General features: G+C 49.5%; 1 protein-coding gene across 3 annotated transcripts in view; it reads right to left on the bottom strand.

Moving 5' to 3' along the window:
• fblim1 (filamin binding LIM protein 1) overlaps nt 1-18,666 on the bottom strand; it is a 49,598-nt gene that overhangs the window by 12,592 nt on the left and 18,340 nt on the right. For all 3 annotated transcript variants that reach the window (XM_072478318.1, XM_072478317.1, XM_072478316.1), the window contains exons 6-7: nt 17,491-17,660; nt 3,282-3,460 (exon numbers count right to left, since the gene is read on the bottom strand). In XM_072478318.1, coding sequence (XP_072334419.1) covers nt 3,282-3,460; nt 17,491-17,660 — 349 coding nt within the window. The remainder of the gene's footprint in view (nt 1-3,281; nt 3,461-17,490; nt 17,661-18,666) is intronic.

Here is an 18,666-nt window from a genome sequence, read left to right as displayed (position 1 = left end):
TTGCCAGCTGTCGGTGGAAAATGGAGTGGGAGTTGTGGAAGCCTTGTGCAGGCATTTCCACGTGTACTGCTGTGCTTTAAAGGTGAAGGCAAATTTGTACTGGCACGCCTTTGCCAATGAAATGGACCAGAATCCATTACTGACATCCAAAACCGTAAATAATCGGGAATTGAGCCCCTGCTTGAGCATGGTCTCGGGACTTGTGGCTACTGTGGGGGCTGCTGCGGGGATGATTTTGTTGAGTTCCCGGTAATCGATGGTCAGTCGCCATGATCCATCGGGCTTTCTCACTGGCCAAATCGGGGCATTATTAGTGGAGGCTACTGATCTAAGTACGCCTTGCTCTAATAAGCTTTCTATTACCTTCGAGATTTCTCCCTCTGCCTCTTGGGGAAATCCATACTGTTTTGGGGGTCTAGGGTCAGGTCCTGTTATTTGTATGGAGCCAGTCATCCGTCCACAGTCGTGCTTGTGGGTCGCGAATGCTGCCCTGTTCTTTTGCAGAACCGCCCTAACCTGCTTGTCCGTACTAAGCGTGGTCGTGTTGAACCAAAATTTGCCTACTGCGCTAATTTTGTTCGCGTACTCTCCTATGTTGAGCGTTGCGGGGGCTCTTGCGGATTTTGCCATCTTCCAGACACACTGGTTGACTGGATCGAATGAAAGATTATGGGAATTCATGAAATCGATTCCCAGAATGTGTTCTGCTGTGTGGGGCAGGTCAACTAAAACTACAGGGTGCTTGGTGGTGATGGTACCGATTTGAATTGGTACAGGGGCTGTGATGTGTCCCTGCTGTGAGTGGCCTGTAAAGCCACTGAGGGTGATAGTAGCTGTGGTGGGCCACGTGACCTTTTGGAACATGGTGGAGGAATTTATTGTGGTGCGGGACCCTCCTGTGTCCCCCTTTTTAGGGGCATTGCACTCTCTTGCGAAGTGTCCCAACTGTCCGCAGTTGTAACACTCCTGTGACTTGGGTGGGGGGCTGTTCTTTCCCTCATTAACCCATGCGGGTTACAGTTTCTGGTATAATTGGCATATTGCAGACACAACATTGCGGAGCATATTTCCTGTGAACACAAGAAACAAACATAAAAAAGTGCCCAGATATTAATAAAAATGATGGTTTCCAGAAACATGTGGCAAGATTTAGAGAAGTCGATTTGACCCCACTAATTTTCTCCCAACCTCGACTTGGGAGACAGTTCTATCTGCACTGACAGCCCCGTGGATCTTGACACATATCTGTTCTTCATACCCAGATATTGCACATCAGCAAATTCTCTTACGAGTCAAACCTGATGCTGCCTTCACTCTATTTTACAAATACATTTAAAAAAAAAAAAAATTTATAGAGTACCCAATTATTTTTTTTCCAATTAAGGGTCAATTTAGCATGGCCAATCCACCTAACCTGCACAGCTTTGGGTTGTGTGGGTTGAGACCCACGCAGACACGGGGAGAATGTGCAAACTCCACACGGACAGTGACCCAGAGCTGGGATCGAATCCGGGTCCTCAGTGCCAAAGGCAGCAGTGCTAGCCACTGTGCCACCGTGCCGCCCCACACCTACAAATACAAACTTTCCAACTGATCAGGAACTGTGGCCCTGGTTATTCTTTCCTTGCCAGCCAGAGAGCTGAGTTCATTTCTAGCACCTCACCTGCACCTCTTGAGAGCTTGTCATCTACATAGCTCAGCTCCACACATGATAGTTGATTTATCATCTGAGCCATCAGTACGATAAATCACTTTTAATCACTTTCTATTAGTTACAGGCATGAAGGGCTGAGGGAATATTGAGTTATCCACATGTGAGAACTAGGTTCAACATGAATGTGGAAATACAAGTTGCTCACGTCCCCAGACCAAACACATCATTGAGTCATCAACATATTAAGTGACTCCTGACCTCAATGAGAAAACAGTAAAAATTGGAAAATAAGAATGCTGGTCCAAACTTTTTTTCCTATTGGGTGGGGGAAATCTCTTCACGTATCATCTATTTACTTTTGAACATTACCTGGATTTTGAAAAACACATAAACCACTTGCCACTAATGTACACCAGTTATTTCTGAGGATTTTAAACAATTATTGAATATCATGCAGCAAGAACCATTCAACAATTGAGCAGGTTTTAGTCATAAAATTCTATTAAAGGGCAGCATGGTGGCGCAGTGGGTTAGCACTGCAGCCTCACGGCGCCGAGGTCCCAGGTTCAATCCCGGCTCTGGATCACTGTCCGTGTGGAGTTTGCACATTTTCCCTGTGTTTGCATGGGTCTTGCCCCCACAACACAAAGATGTGTAGGGTAGGTGGATTGGACATGCTAAATTGCCCCTTAATTGGAAAAAATGAATTGGGTACTCTAAATTATTTTTTTTTAAATATTTTTAAAAATAAATAAAATTCTATTAATAATTTTTTGCAGCCAGTAAACACAGAACCCAATTTGTGATTGGTCTGTACAGCGGTTCCAAAATACAACAGTGCCACATGCTGATGGAAGATGGTGTTGCAGTCCCGTGCAAGATTCCCAATGAAAACTGGGGATGATTTTGAGTCACCTTGAATATTAAAGGCAACACAACCATTATTTACCCCACTGATCTTTCTTGAGTGCCTTCAATAAGACTGCACATTGATTTGGTGGAAATGGCAAGTATAGGAGAGATTTCTTCCCAAGTGTTCCCTTTGAATGTAAGACTGAAACCATTAAGTTCTTCATACAGAAGGCAGTCAACACCAGGAATGGACTTCTGAGCAGGGGTAGAGGCAGAAACCCTGGATGCCATTAAGAAACAGGTAGGTGCAGTATTGGCCTGACTGAAGGAAGGGTGCTTCTGGATGAATATATCACAGCAGAGTGGCGACTAAATGCTTTTCACAGTAACTTAATTGCAGTGTTAATGTAAGCCTACTTGTGACAATAAAGATTATTATTCAAACCTCATTAAATGTCCATGCCTATTTCTTTACAGTAGGGATCACAGAATGTTTCCCTTAATAGTCCAGGGGTGCCGAGGCCAACTAAAGCATCTAACTTGCCTGTCTGAAAGGCTCAGCTCAAAGGAGGGATTGAGACCAGCACCATGCCACATTGCATATGTATTCACCAAACTATCTCACAAACCAGGGAGTGTACAAGAGAGTTTAACTAATTTTGCAGTACCTCAGATAGGCACGAGTGTTCCTGTGAATAACTTGGAGCTGAGAATCTACACAAAGCCCTCATTGAAACACAATATTTTACGCACTAGAGGAATGCTGGAACCATACCTCTGGAAATCTTCGAGACAGTGAATCTCATTGCTTTTGTTCACTCCAAAACGCTCACTTCCAATAAGCCGGTTACAGACGACACATGTGAAACACTCCGGGTGGAAAGCCTTGTCCATGGCTCGTATAATCTGCTCTCTTATTGGTTTTCTGCACTTCCTGCATTTCTCCATGGTATCCTGCAATATAAAGAGGCACAAAAGACACAGTAAGCACAATACGAGATAGGAGAGGGATATTGTGCACATTGTAACAGATCAGGTAACTGCTGAGATTTGTTTAATTAAACAATTTTTTTCCTTTCTCAAAGGATGACACTTGGTGATTTGGTGTAGGATAGTGTTTTCCAAACTCTTGCTCAGGACCCATTTTTACCAACTTGCTAATTTTCTCCTTGATTCAATTGCTCTGTTTTATTACCTTTGCTCTCGAGTCGCCAGGTATCTTTATGATACCGCCGCGAGGTTCAAGTCCGAGTAATGATCAATAATCCAATACACCGATTAGTAAGATTTAAATCAAAGCACATTTATTATACACAGTAATCGCTACTCATGCACAAATTCTACGTCTAAGCTACTTCTACAACTAACAGGCCTATACTTAACTTTGGACTGGCCCACCAGGTCAGGGGAACAAATGGCCTCTTCTCTATTTCCTTAGATGCATAGTCTGCACGATGCAGCAGAGTATCGCTAATACTAGTAAGGTTTCTATTACATATGACAGAGAGTACCAGGTTATAAACCTGGCACACCAAGATGATGTGGTGTCGCTGGTGACTGGGCTCTGGGTACTGCAGGGAAGTGAAACATTAACGGCTGGGGGGCTTGAAGTCATGGGGTTCGCGTTCACTCGCAACCAAATGGCCATTAGTATGATGCTGATCCATGTGGAGGAAGTCCTCATGGCTCTTCTCTTTCCTTTCCTTTTCTTTTCCAGTTCTGGAGTTCTGTGGAAACAAGCACAATGTCTGTAACTATCTTTGTTTAACATCTCATACGATAGTCTGTCTGTCCTTTAGTGCCAATTACTCCCTTTATAATTGGTCACCAAGTGTGACTCCCTCATTTTTTTTTTTTCCAAAACCGAATTTTAGGACAAGACACACTTCCAACTAATGAACCAGTGCGAGCCGCCTCGCAGACTGTTCAATTCACCATCCAAATGTTTCAGGATGTAAATAACATGTGGTTGGCAACCTAAGGGTTACCTGAAACACAACAAAACTTTTTGAACTGAAATTTCCAAAATGAGGTGCGTATGGGCCGCGACGGTTAAGAGTTGGATGGAGTCTTTTGTAAGGGCCCCGAAGAATCCAGCACGAGTTTTAAGGATACAAAATAATAAAGTTTATTTACTATAACAATATATACATAGCAGTAACTTCCCTTGCTACCTTCTCCTTCCTCCTGGTTCCTGGACTGGCCAGCTTATTTATAGTAGGAGTTTCTCCGCCCCCCTCATTGGGGAAGTTCATACTCCCATAGGATTGTGGGATAATCATTAGTCCCCAGCCAATCGTCAGTAGGCAGGTTATAACAGAGTCCCCGGGTAGGACGGTTACCAATGCCTTGTCTCTCCTACCCGAGCGTAGTTGACCAGAGGGGGTGTTCCCAGGCAGGGCGGGTCCCAAGCCGTTTCTCCACTGCCTGAGCAACCGACAAGAACGGGCAAGAAATGTAGTCATCGTGGTGGGGCTGCCGTAGTGGTTCTTTCCCTCGAACCAGAAGGGCAGTTACGAACGGGGGTCTGGGTTTCCGTCGACAGACAAATTCCGCTGAACTGGCGTCTGGGACCTTTACAAGTCTTTGTGGGCAAGTCCTCAGAGGTTTCGGCCGAAAAGGCGTGGGGGCGTGAAAATTTTTTTTTTCCTGTCTGACATGCAACATTTAACAAAACACTACAAACAACATAAAACATCTGCAGGTTCCATCAGAAAGGACACCACTTCTCCCAAGCGGTTCCTTTTAAAACATCATCTGGACACCTCAGTTCTCGGTTGCGAACAGGGTCGCAAAGGGGTTCTCGGTTTGGGAGTCAGACCCAAGGTCGTCATCTTCTCCCGGGTGCCAAACTCTTGAGTGTATCAGGGCTGAAAGAGCTGCATGATGTGAGGTGGGGTCGCTCTCGTCGTTGCGGACAAGTCGGAACGAGTTATCTCGGTGCCAATAATGGGTGTCTAGCTGTGTGGGGACGGAATCGGGGTCATCAGTGTAGTTCGGTGGTCAGTGGTGGGATTTGTTTAGGAAAGTGATCATGAAGGGATCACTTGGATCATAGTCGGAATCGCTGGGTGTGGGGCCTGTTGCATGGGGATAGTAAGGAGGCATGCTGTGGCTATCGTCCGAGTCACAGTCGCTGTCTCTGCTGCTGCAGTCTGTGGGCGTTCCGGGGCGGAGTGTATATTTTGGGGGTGGAGTCGAGGTTGAGTCCGTGGCTGGGCTGGACGTGTTGGGGGATGGTAGGGTTACGTTGGCTGTGGGCGGGGTGTGGTGTGCTGCGCCGAGCATGACGTGGTGTGCGTGGTTCGACTGTTCCATATGCCTTCAGCTGGTTTATATGGAACCACACAGTCTTACCGTTGGGGTACTTTATTTTATATACGGAAGGGCTTACTTTATCCGCAATGGAGTACGGACCCGAGTATTTTGGTGACAGGAATGTGCTGGGGTTATATACAGAGAGCATAACTTGCTGTCCTATACTGTACTCAGTCGCATGCACTGTCTTGTCGAAACAAGCCTTGCTCGGTTTCTTTCTGGTGCCCATTTTACTAAGGCTGCTAGCTGAGCTGTTTTGACATTTTCAACTAATTGCTCTACTGCTTTCTCGTGTGTGAGGGCCGTCACCTCAGGGCTGGTCAAGTCTCAACCTAATAAATATTCTGTGCCTTTCATGGGGCGTCCGGTCATGAGGATGTGTGGGGTGTAACCCATGGAAGTAGAAATTGTATTACGCAAAAACATCAGCGCAAAAGGGAGGACTGAGTCCCAAGTGGTGTTCTGCTGGACCATTTTTCTGAGGGTGGATTTTAGGGTCCGATTCATGCGCTCCATGATACCACTCGACTGTGGGTGGTATGCTATGTGGAATTTTTGGATGATGCCAAATATCGTGAGTACATTCTGCATGACACGTCCCGTAAAATGGGAACCTTGGTCTGATTCAATGCTGCGGGGGAGTCCCCATCTTGTAAAGATGTGGTGGGTCAAAATCTTGGCTGTGGTTTTTGCAGTGTTTGTGCGGGCTGGGAATGCTTCCACCCATTTCATAAATGTGTCAATTACCACAAGTACATATTTATAGCCATTCCTGCAAGGGGGCAATGGTCCTATAAAATCAATCTGGAGGTTAGTCCAGGGGCCATTAACGGGTCGGGTGTGGCTGAGTTGAGCCTTTTTGGCATATCTGTCCGGATTATTCTGGGCGCAGATAAGACAATTCTCGATGCAGTGGTTTACATCTTCCTTTAAATTCAGCCACCAACAAAGCTGCTTGAGATGGGCTGTAGTGGGATTGATTCCCTGATGTCCATGACCACTGTTCAGGAACCACATAAAGGGTGTCTTTTAACACCACACCATCATGCGTGGTCAGTGCATTTTTGAACCTCTCATAGGGTGCTGGATAGTTTCCTTTTACAATCTCCCTGAGATTGCTGTCCTGCTTCTGGGCCTCCACTAGAACCTTGATCTTTGTCTGTGAGACCTGAACTGCACTCACTGGTGCGCTTGCGGGGGGGTGTCCAAAAATATCCATGCCTGGAACCTGCCTTGGCCAGTGCGTCAGCTTTTACATTTCGGGGGGGGGGGGGGGGGGGAAGGAACGATGGTGACTGCGAACTTTGATTATCCCAAAAGTCCTGTTCTGGGCTCTCTGTAAAATATGACGGAGCAATGGGGCTGAGGGGAGGGGTTTTCCATCTGCGGAAACAAATCCTCTTGCTTTCCACAGGGGCAGAAATTCCGTGAGGCTGTTGCAGTCATAGAGGCTGTCCGAGTACATGTCTGCTGGACTGGGGAATGAATCTGGGTGTTCCACTATATATGCGATGGCCGCAAATTCTGCTGCCTGCGCGCCTATGTGGCCTGGCAGTTTTATTGATATTTCCTCGAGGGCGCGTCCCTGCGCGTCCTCGACATAGATACCGCAACCTGTTATGCGCTTCCCATCCAAGACTGTGGAAGATCCATCCACATAGATCTTTATGGGCTCACACGTGTCTGTGTGCTGGGGGCTCTGGGTTGAACTACCTATCTTTCTGGGGGGTGTTTTAGCAATAAAGGGGCCTGTGTTGTGGTGTGGAGAGATAATTTCGCATTCATTGGGGGTTCTGGGGTACTGTAAGTTGTCAGCTAAATAGGTGTGCGTCTTTGTCCTTTTAACAGTGATGTCCCGTCCCTGCAAGAGAAGGGTCCATCTAGTTGCTCTAGTCTGGCTTACTGTACCGTCCTGGAGTCGTCCGTCCAGTAAAAGTTGGGTGGGGGTGTGTTCGGTGAGAGTTGTAATGGGGTTCAGTCCGGTAATATATGAAAAATACTGCACTGCCCAAAATACTGCGAGCAGGTGCCTCTCACAGGCTGAAAATCCCTGCTCCACAGCATCTAAAATTCTGGAGGCGTAAGCTACGGGCCTTAACTGGTCATGCCGTTCCTGGAGGAGCACAGCCAAAAGGGGTGCGGTCTGTGGTCGCTACCTCTATGGCGTAAGGGGAAAGCGGGTCTGGAACTTGTAGTGCGGGGGCTGCTATGAGTGCCTGTTTTAAAGAGTCCACAGCATCCGTATGCTGCGGAAGCCATTCCCAGGGGGCTCCCTTCTTTAGGTGGTCTGAGAGGGGTGCTGCCTTGCTGGCGAAACCGTCAATGTGGTTTCGGTAGTAGCCAACCAGTCCTAAAAACGACCGGAGGGCTGAAACGTTCTGGGGAAGGGGCAATTTAGCAATCGAGTCAATCCTTTTATGCTTGATCTTGCGTTTACCATGCGTGATAATTGTTCCCAAATATATCACTTTTTCTTCCAAAATCTGGGCCTTTTTGGGGTTGACTTTACAACCGATTGAGTGTAAGAGTTCCAGAAGTTCGGACAGAAGCTCAATGTGCTCTTCCTTGGTGTCTGTCTGCAGTAGTAGGTCGTCTACGTACTGAACCAGACATTCGGGGCGAGAGAATTTGGCTAAACCATTTGCCAGCTGTCGGTGGAAAATGGAGTGGGAGTTGTGGAAGCCTTGTGCAGGCATTTCCACGTGTACTGCTGTGCTTTAAAGGTGAAGGCAAATTTGTACTGGCACGCCTTTGCCAATGAAATGGACCAGAATCCATTACTGACATCCAAAACCGTAAATAATCGGGAATTGAGCCCCTGCTTGAGCATGGTCTCGGGACTTGTGGCTACTGTGGGGGCTGCTGCGGGGATGATTTTGTTGAGTTCCCGGTAATCGATGGTCAGTCGCCATGATCCATCGGGCTTTCTCACTGGCCAAATCGGGGCATTATTAGTGGAGGCTACTGATCTAAGTACGCCTTGCTCTAATAAGCTTTCTATTACCTTCGAGATTTCTCCCTCTGCCTCTTGGGGAAATCCATACTGTTTTGGGGGTCTAGGGTCAGGTCCTGTTATTTGTATGGAGCCAGTCATCCGTCCACAGTCGTGCTTGTGGGTCGCGAATGCTGCCCTGTTCTTTTGCAGAACCGCCCTAACCTGCTTGTCCGTACTAAGCGTGGTCGTGTTGAACCAAAATTTGCCTACTGCGCTAATTTTGTTCGCGTACTCTCCTATGTTGAGCGTTGCGGGGGCTCTTGCGGATTTTGCCATCTTCCAGACACACTGGTTGACTGGATCGAATGAAAGATTATGGGAATTCATGAAATCGATTCCCAGAATGTGTTCTGCTGTGTGGGGCAGGTCAACTAAAACTACAGGGTGCTTGGTGGTGATGGTACCGATTTGAATTGGTACAGGGGCTGTGATGTGTCCCTGCTGTGAGTGGCCTGTAAAGCCACTGAGGGTGATAGTAGCTGTGGTGGGCCACGTGACCTTTTGGAACATGGTGGAGGAATTTATTGTGGTGCGGGACCCTCCTGTGTCCCCCTTTTTAGGGGCATTGCACTCTCTTGCGAAGTGTCCCAACTGTCCGCAGTTGTAACACTCCTGTGACTTGGGTGGGGGGCTGTTCTTTCCCTCATTAACCCATGCGGGGTTCGGGTGTGTTTTTACTGCCTGCATATCTGCGCCGGCCTGCTTTTCCTCGGTATTCTTAACTGCAGGTTTGCTTTGTATAGATTGCTCCCAAGCGCGGGACAATCTTTTCACTACCCACTTCTCGTTATGGGCCTCTGAGGGGTCATAACTCGCACAGGCTTTCTGTCCTGTTTCTGTGGCATGGGAGATAAGGGTGCGGGTCCATTTGGCCATGTTGTCTGGGGACAAATGGGCGCGGTCTAAGTCTCCAAAAACTGCTGCAAAATGGATCCACAGGCGTCCAGCAAACGCTGTGGGGTGCTCGGATTTCTTTTGCCTACATTTGTTAAGGCCATCTACAGGGTCACCCCGGTTATACCCGATCGCATCCAGGATCTGGGTATGCATTTCTGCAAGGGTGCCTCCTCCTACATTTTGTGGGTCGGGAAGGGCTGCTGCTACTGAAGGGTCTAAACTTAAAACGGTGAGCTTTACATGCTCTCGCTCATCCAGGCCGTACATGGTCGCCTGATGCTTGACTGTGGCAAAGAAATGGTGGGGGTCTGAGGTGGGGAGGAACGGTGTGATCTTATCGCACGCATCCCGTAATTGGGTCACTGTTAAGGGGGTGGAGTATGGAAATTCCGCATTGTCCGATGTGGCTGTGCGGTGGGTGGTTACTGGGTTCATTGGAGCTTGAACTATCTGCTGTGTGGGGGGTTGGGGCGCTTTCCTTTTTTGTGGCTTTCCCTGCACACATGTTCCCTGAACATATCTCTGCGCTGTTTCGTTCAATTCTTCCCAATCAGGGCCATCTTCCTGATCTAATTTGTTTCCAAAGGTTTCCTGGAAACCTCTCTGAACTGAAAGCAGCGATTGCAGCTCTGCAATCTGCTTCTGGCACTTTGCGAGATCTAATGTGCTTTGTCTTTGTTCTGTGGTGGCAGCATGGAGTGCTCTTAATGCTGCCTTTAGATCGCGACACGGTCTCTGTAACGCTTCTACCTGCTTTTCTGTTTCTTCACGTACCAGGACTGCACGTTGCGTGTCCTGATAGGCCTTTTCGTATTGAGACTGGAAGCTGCTTAAGTGCGCCAGACAAGACTGGTGTGCCCTTTTGGCATCCTCCACCTCTCCATCTTTTGCTGCCAACTTCCTTCTCAATTCCAAATTCTCCTTTTCTACCTCGCTTACATCGACCTTACTCATTCGATGTATGCCCTCAACTTCTTTCCGGAGCGTCCTAACGACCTCCTCTGTGCCTCGCAATTGTGCCAAGCAGGACACGATTGCCATCGGCTTGCGAGCTTTCCCTAAGCTCTTTTTGTGGATCTCGCTCAGGTTCTCCCACCAAGTATGTCCTGTACTCCCGGGGCCTGATTCCTCGTTGTCACAGAATTCATTCCAAAGGTCCTTTCCCTTTGAAATATTTCCTGATCTCTTCCTCCCAAATGGGACATTGCCCCACTCTACTGCTGCTGGTCGCTGCGACCGCATATTCCTCTGGGTTCATTAGGCGCTGCATTGCCTGCATTGCCATCTTTCCTATCCGAATGCTGCTCTTCAAATTTGGGACAGGGGTTTTAATCCGAATGCTGCTCTTCAAATTTGGGACAGGGGTATTAAGGCGGTGCTGTAAATACGGGTACGGCTTTCGCTACTTTCCGATATACAAACTTCCGACAGTTTTGTCGCAACAAAAAAATCTATTAGTTTTACCTTATCGCCCTGTTAGTTACGCATGCATACACACACTTCCGAATTATGAGTATTGATCAGAACTGCTTGAACGCTTGTGGTTTTCTGTTTCCAATTGGATCTCTAATTCAAATTCTTGGGTTCTCCCGGAGTGGTTTTCCACTTCTAGATCGGGTCCCGTCAGGATGTCACCAAATAACGTTGCTAATTTTCTCCTTGGTTCAATTGCTCTGTTTTATTACCTTTGCTCTCGAGTCGCCAGGTATCTTTATGATACCGCCACGAGGTTCAAGTCCGAGTAATGATCAATAATCCAATACACCGATTAGTAAGATTTAAATCAAAGCACATTTATTATACACAGTAATCGCTACTCATGCACAAATTCTACGTCTAAGCTACTTCTACAACTAATAGGCCTATACTTAACTTTGGACTGGCCCACCAGGTCAGGGGAACAAATGGCCTTTCGTTTGGGTTCTGAGTCTGCGGGATTCGAAGTTGGTACGGATTGGTAGCTTGGAGCGCCTATCTCGTAGCGAGCGTTGAATTAAAACTTACGAGTTTGATGATCACTGGAGTCACTGCACGGGTCACGGTCAATGTTGGCTCGTTGTTGCTGGGTGACCCGGGCAGGAAGAAGAGAGCTGAAGAGAGCGAAGAGAGGAAGAGAAGAGAGCGATTTGAACTTGGGGCTCAATTCGTATAGTCCCCAGGGGCTTCCCGCCTTTCGGGGCGGACCCTGTACCTGGTCCCAAGTGATTGGACTTTGTCCCAATCGCTTGGTTCGATTTTCTGCAATGCTGGAGCGGTTCCCTGATCGATGGGCGGTCTAGAGGTGGTCGTTCACCTCCTTTTGTGTAGGCTTCTGCTGGCGCCGAAGAGTCTGGTTTTGCTTTGTGTGTCTAAATGTTGCTTATTGTTCCCGGGGATTGCTCATTAGTATGCAGATGGCTGTTGTTTTGTTATGCTGATGGTTGCTGGTATCGATATTGTCTGGCCTTTCCAGAGGTAAATACACAGCCAACCTGCAGCTGCTGGTTTTTGTCTTGTTGGCTGACTTTCCCCTCAGCCTTTGCCGTTCGCCATTTTAAATCGGAAATTGGCCATTTTAAGTGGCTACACAACTGGCCATCCTTTGGGACCCACACTGCAACCTTTGCAACCTACACTAGCCGACCTTGGTGACCCAGGCCGGTCTACCTTCACAACACTTTTGCACAGTTGCTTCACAGCTCCAGGGTCCCAGGTTCGATTCCTGGCTTGGGTCACTGTCTGTGCGGAGTCTGCACATTCTCCCCGTGTCTGCGTGGGTTTCCCTTGGGTGCTCCGGTTTCCTCCCACAGTCCAAAGATTGGCCATGCTAAATTGCCCTTTGTGTCCAAAGGGTGGAGGTGTGGGGTGCTCTTTCCAGGGGCCGGTGCAGAGTCCATGGGCCGAATGGCCTCCTGCATTTTAAATTCTATGATTCAATCCACACCATCGGAGCTTTGCGACCCACCATGGATATATCACACAAAGCACTGCTTTGTCCTGCCGTGAACTCTGCTGAGCAGCTCACACCAGAACTGCTTTGTCCTGTAGTGGACTCTCCTGTGCAGCTGTCGGCAGCAGATTTGTTGTGAGATCCTGGCCTGTTTGTGTCTCTAGCCCCCTCTTCCTTATTACGAAATGATCCATTTTAAATACTTCAGTCGTGTTGTTTGCTTGCTGCTAAAAGATGGAGAAATCTCTCTTCAGCCCAGGGCACATGACATCAGTGTACGGGAAGCGTGACCTGCTCTCTGCCGCTGATCCAGGCAGGAAGACTCTATGGTAGTCTGTGGAGAGGTATTACGGTACCTGGTAATGCTGGTACACCATTGGTAGATATTGTATGTTTCTTATTGGTCAAGCTGTATGGTAGCTCCGCCCTGCAAGACGGGGTATAAGAGCCCGTGCTGCCCCAGCAGCCTTCATTCTATACCTAAGCTGCTGGGGGAAACATCTAGCTTATTAAAGCCTTCAGTTGGACTGCAACCTCGCTTTAGTGGTCATTGATCGTGTATCAATTTAATAAGCAAGATTTAAAAGGATGGAGCTCCGAATCAAGCCGGAGTATCTGCAACTCAGCCCCCACACGGCGAACTCAGCGGCAACCTTCAAACACTGGCTGGCGTGTTTTAAATGATATCTCGGAACGGCCAAAAACACATCCACGGGAGAACAGAAATTGCAAGTCCTGCACTCGAGGGTGAGCCCGGAAATTTACAGCCTCATCGATGACGTGGACGACTTCGATGCAGCAATGGAGCTGCTAAAAAGACCCGGTAAACCAGGTCTATGCCCGACATCTGCTAGCAACGAGGCGACAAACCGCTGGGGAAATCGCTGGAAGAATTCTACCGTGTGCTCCTGGTGTTGGGGAGAAACTGCAGCTGCCCGCAAGTTTCGGCGAGCGACCACACAGAACTCTTGATCCGGGACGCTTTCGTGGCAGGTATGCTGTCCTCCCAAATCTGCCAGCGATTGCTGGAAAGAGACACCCTAGACCTCAAGGAGGCACGGGCCCTTGCAGGCTCCCAGGATGTGGCCTCCAGAAACGTCCGCGCTTACGTTCCCGACCGTGGGTCAGCCCACTTGGCAGCGTGGAACCCCACCGCAGCCGACCCCGAGACATCCCCCATCCCCCCACAAGCTTGTGCTGCAAGGCGGCCTGGCAATCCCAGGGGGCCCCGCTGCTACTTTTGCGGGCAGGCAAAGCACCCCCGGCAGCGCTGCCCGGCCCGCATATCCACCTGCAAGGGATGCGGTAAAAAGGGCCACTTCGTGGTGGTATGCCAGGCCCGTGCGGTCGCCACGGTCTCCGGCGGCGAATGCGGATCGCCACTACAAACCTCTCCACGGTCCCCATGCGGCCAGCGGGCGCCGCCATCTTCCTCCTCCAGGGCCACATGCGGTCCCGGGCGCCGCCATCTTGTCTCGCCGACGCCACGTTGGATGGATGGGCGCCGCCATTTTGTGCACCCCCAGCCATCTGCGACCAATGGGAGCCGCCATCTTAGATGGCCTCCCAGGACCCCAGCTCGGCTGACCGCACACCGCCCGAAGAGAACACTCAACTGCTGCGATTAGCCTCGGTGACCCTGGACCAATCTCAGCCTCGAACACTCTCAACTGCTACAACAACAGTACTAATCAACGGGCACGAGACGTCCTGCTTAATCGACTCTGGGAGCACGGAGAGCTTTATACACCCCGACACGGTAAGGCGCTGTTCTCTCCTCGTCCACCCCGTTAATCAAAAAATCTCCCTGGCCTCTGGTTCCCACTCAGTAGAGATAAAGGGGTTTTGTGTAGCAAACCTCACAGTCCAGGGAAGGGAGTTTAAAAATCACCGGCTCTATGTCCTTCCCCACCTCAGCGCGGCCACACTCGTAGGTTTAGACTTCCAGTGTAATCTCCAAAGTCTAACTTTCAAGTTCGGTGGCCATGTGCCGCCAGGCTTTCAGCCGCATCAAAGCAGACATTGCAAAGGCCACGATGCACGCCATCGACGAGTCCCTCCCCTTCCAGGTCGAGAGCGACGCGTTTGACGTAGCTCTGGCAGCCACCCTCAACCAAGTGGGCAGACCCGTGGCCTTCATCTCACGTACCCTCCATGCTTCCAAAATCCGCCACTCCTCAGTCGAAAAGGAGGCCCAGGCGATAGTAGAAGCTGTGCGACATTGGAGGCATTACCTGGTCGGCAGGAGATTCACTCTCCTCACTGACCAATGGTCGGTTGCTTTCATGTTCAATAATGCACAGCGGGGCAAGATAAAAAACGATAAGATCTTGTGGTGGAAGATCAAACTCTCCACCTACAACTACGAGATCTTGTATTGTCCCGGGAAGCTAAACGAGCATCCTGATGCCCTGTCTCGTGGCACATGTGCCAACGCACAAGTGGACCGCCTCCGAGCCCTCCACAAGGACCTCTGCCACCCGGGGGTCACGCGCTTTTTCCACATTATCAAGACCCGCAACCTGCCCTACTCCATCGAGGAGGTCAGGACAGCCACCAGGGCTGCCAAATCTGCGCAGAGTGCAAACCGCACTTCTACCGGCCAGAGAAAGCGCACCTGATAAAGGCTACCTGTCCCTTTGAACGCCTCAGTATGGACTTCAAAGGCCCTCTCCCCTCCCCTCCACCGACCGCAACATGTACTTCCTGAACGTGATTGCCGAGTACTCCCGGTTCCCATTCGCCATCCCTTGCCCCGACATGACCGCAACCACCGTCATCAAGGCCCTCCATAGCATCTTTGCACTGTTCGGGTTCCCCACTTACATAGTGATAGGGGGTCCTCCTTTATGAGCGACAAACTGCGTCAATTCCTGCTCAGCAGGGGCATCGCCTCGAGCAGGACGACCAGTTACAACCCCCGGGGTAACGGACAGGTAGAGAGGGAGAACGGAACGGTCTGGAAGACCGTCCTACTGGCCCTACGGTCCAGGAATCTCCCAGTCTCCCGCTGGCAGGAAGTCCTCCCGGGTGCCCTCCACTCCATCCGGTCACTGCTTTGTACCATGACCAACCAAACACCTCACGAACGTCTCCTTGTCTTCCCCAGGAAGTCCTCCTCTGGGACCTCGCTCCCGACCTGGCTGGCAGCTCCCGGACCCATCCTGCACCAAAAAAACGTGCGGGCACACAAGTTGGTAGAGTGGGTCCATCTTCTCCACGCTAACCCCCAGTACGCCTACGTGGCGTACCACGACGGCCGACATGATACGGTCTCCCTACAAGACCTGCCGCCCGCTGGATCCCCACGCACACCCCACCCATCAGTCCCACCCTCCCTCCCACCAGAGCACCTTACAGGAGGATCGGTCCTTCCGCTGGCCCAGTCTAGGCCCCCCCACCCACCAACGCACCCCGCAGACCCTCCCTTCCCAGGTCAACCGTTTTCCCCACCAGCGCCGACTAGGGGTGCTGAAGCTGCCACAGAGATCGAGGCCACGCTCCTGGAATCACAGACGCCCGAGCTTCCACCGGAGTCACCACCGAAGCTTCGACGATCACAGAGGACGACCAGGGCCCCCGATCGACTGATTGCTTCATCTTAAAGTGTATAGTTAATTATGAATCTGTAAATAGTTACAAAACGCCGTACGGAGATATTACGGTACCTCCATAACTATAATTTCTACCACGTTACCATGTTGTAATATCAAGTCACCACCCCTGCCGGAATCTTTTTTAACAGGGGGTGAATGTGGTAGTCTGTGTAGAGGTATTACGGTACCTAGTAATGCTGGAACACCATTGGTAGATATTGTATGTTTCCTATTGGTCAAGCTGTATGGTAGCTCCGCCCTGCAAGGCAGGGTATAAGAGCCCGTGCCGCCCCAGCAGCCTTCTTTCTGTACCTGTGCTGCTGGGGGAAACACCTAGCTTATTAAAGCCTTCAGTTGGACTAAAACTTCGCTTTAGTGGTCATTGATCGTGCATCAGACTCCATCGATTTTTAAAAAAACAATCTGCTCCTGGGTCAACGCGCTGACGTCAGAAGGAGGCAGTCTGTTCCGTTGGGCTCCGGGTCTGCGCACGGCATGCGTGGGATGGCCGGCATTCTGAAGGCCAGTCGCAGCCGGCATTTTAAAAAAGCTGGTCGCAGCCATTGGGCAATACTTTTCGCGATTGGCAACGCTGCGAAACATGGCCCCACGACCCGACACCTGCCTGCGACCCACCCGTGGGTCATGACCCTGGGTTTGAAAATGACTGGTATAGAAGCAAAGACCTTATATGAGAAGGGCAATCACCATATCTGCATAATGCATACCCCAGTTTGACCTCTTCATGTTCACGCTGCAGCTGACCTGATACTTCATCTTGCTGAGGTTATTGAACTGAGGATATTTTGAGGAAAAAATAAAATTTCAGTTCTCCATAGTTCTGAGGGAGGAATGATTTGATTGCTGGGGAACCTAGCGGCGAGGATAAGGTGAAATTCTGGGATATGCCACCTTCAGTCCACCTTCAAGAGGGTATCTAATATAGAAGAATGACAAAGTGTCGCAAGGAGAGACTGGCAACCATTCTTGTAGGTCACCGTCCTTTCTCTTGTGCACATTGTGGTGTGAACTAAAGTGTCCATAGAGTAGGAACAGGGTCGGGTTCAGCAATAATGTGGCCATCGTTCAAATAACATTCCAGCACTTGTGTTAAATGAGATAATCTGTACTGTACTAGTCTGTGATTCTGCGACCTGTATCACAACAAGAATCAGTGCCTTCCAGAAAGAAAAGGGGGCGAGCAGGAACTTTATAAGCTGTGCTATATGAAAGAAAAAGCTGCTAATACCTGATAGCAAGAGTCACAGTGAGGGTTGTCATTTAGATTGTAATACGTTTTTCCCGCAAGTCCACTCTGACATTTTCTACACTTCAAGCAATCCTCGTGGAATATTTTCTTCATGGCCACAACAGCGGGTATATTTGGCGGAACCAGCTGGTTGCAAAATGCACAGATATCTAAGGGACAGAAAAAAAAAAGCCATGAACCTGGAAAGACCATGATTCAGAGATTTAGTGCATCCCAGCCGGACCAGGACTTGGGGAGTAGCATGTCAGAGCCAGGCCAGGACTCCCACAGACTAACCGGTTCCTAATTAGATCAAAATCCATGGAGAGTAGCACATTCCAGATAGGCCGGGATTCTAAAGACCTTACATGTCCCAATCTAGCCACGACTCACAGAAACTAGCAGGCCCCAACCTCATCAGGACACTCCCTAAGAAGCCGGTTGAACTCAGGTACTCCGAGTCTGAGAAGCCACAGCTGAAAAATCCCAAGCTGCATACATTCTGTGGTTTTACTTTTCCTTTCAGTTATTCAGCTCCCATGCTCGACATTTCTCCCTCTATCGTTCTACTTCCTACTGCTCTTTTAAAGCCCTCTTGAAATCTATCACTTTGGCCAAGCTTTTGGTTATGCTTTTAAAAAATAAATTTAGAGTACCCGATTATTTTTCCAATTAAGGGGCAACTTTGGTTGGGAGGGGAGATCAATTGGGGAGCATGGAGTGAGGCACTGCGTTGGGTAAATGGGACCTCCTCATGTGCAAGGATGAGCCTGATACAGTTTAAGGTGGTGCATATGATTCAGGCGAGAATGAGTGGGTTCTTTCAGGGGGTAGCAGATGATGTGACAGGTGTGGGCAGGGGCCAACGAATCACATGCACATGTTTTGGGGTTGCGAAAAATTGGGAAGATTCTAGGCGGGAGTGTTCGCAGTCTTAGCCAGGATAGTGGAGGAGGAGGTGGATCCGGACCATTTGGTGGCGATATTTGGGGTGTCCGAGAAGCCAGAGCCCATGGAGAAGAAGAAAACTGATGTCCTGGCCTTCGCCTCTCTGATTGCACAGCGGCGAATTTTGCTGGAGTGGCGGTTGGCATTGCCACCGGGGGTAGTAGCTTGGTTGGGTAACCTGTACGACTTCCTGTGATTAGAGAAGATAAAGTATGAGTTAAGGGGCTC

Source organism: Scyliorhinus torazame, chromosome 16 (genome assembly GCF_047496885.1).
Source record: "Scyliorhinus torazame isolate Kashiwa2021f chromosome 16, sScyTor2.1, whole genome shotgun sequence".
Lineage (NCBI taxonomy): Eukaryota > Metazoa > Chordata > Chondrichthyes > Carcharhiniformes > Scyliorhinidae > Scyliorhinus > Scyliorhinus torazame.
Note: the sequence above shows the minus strand (reverse complement) of the source record. Positions and strands in the feature narration are given on the sequence as shown.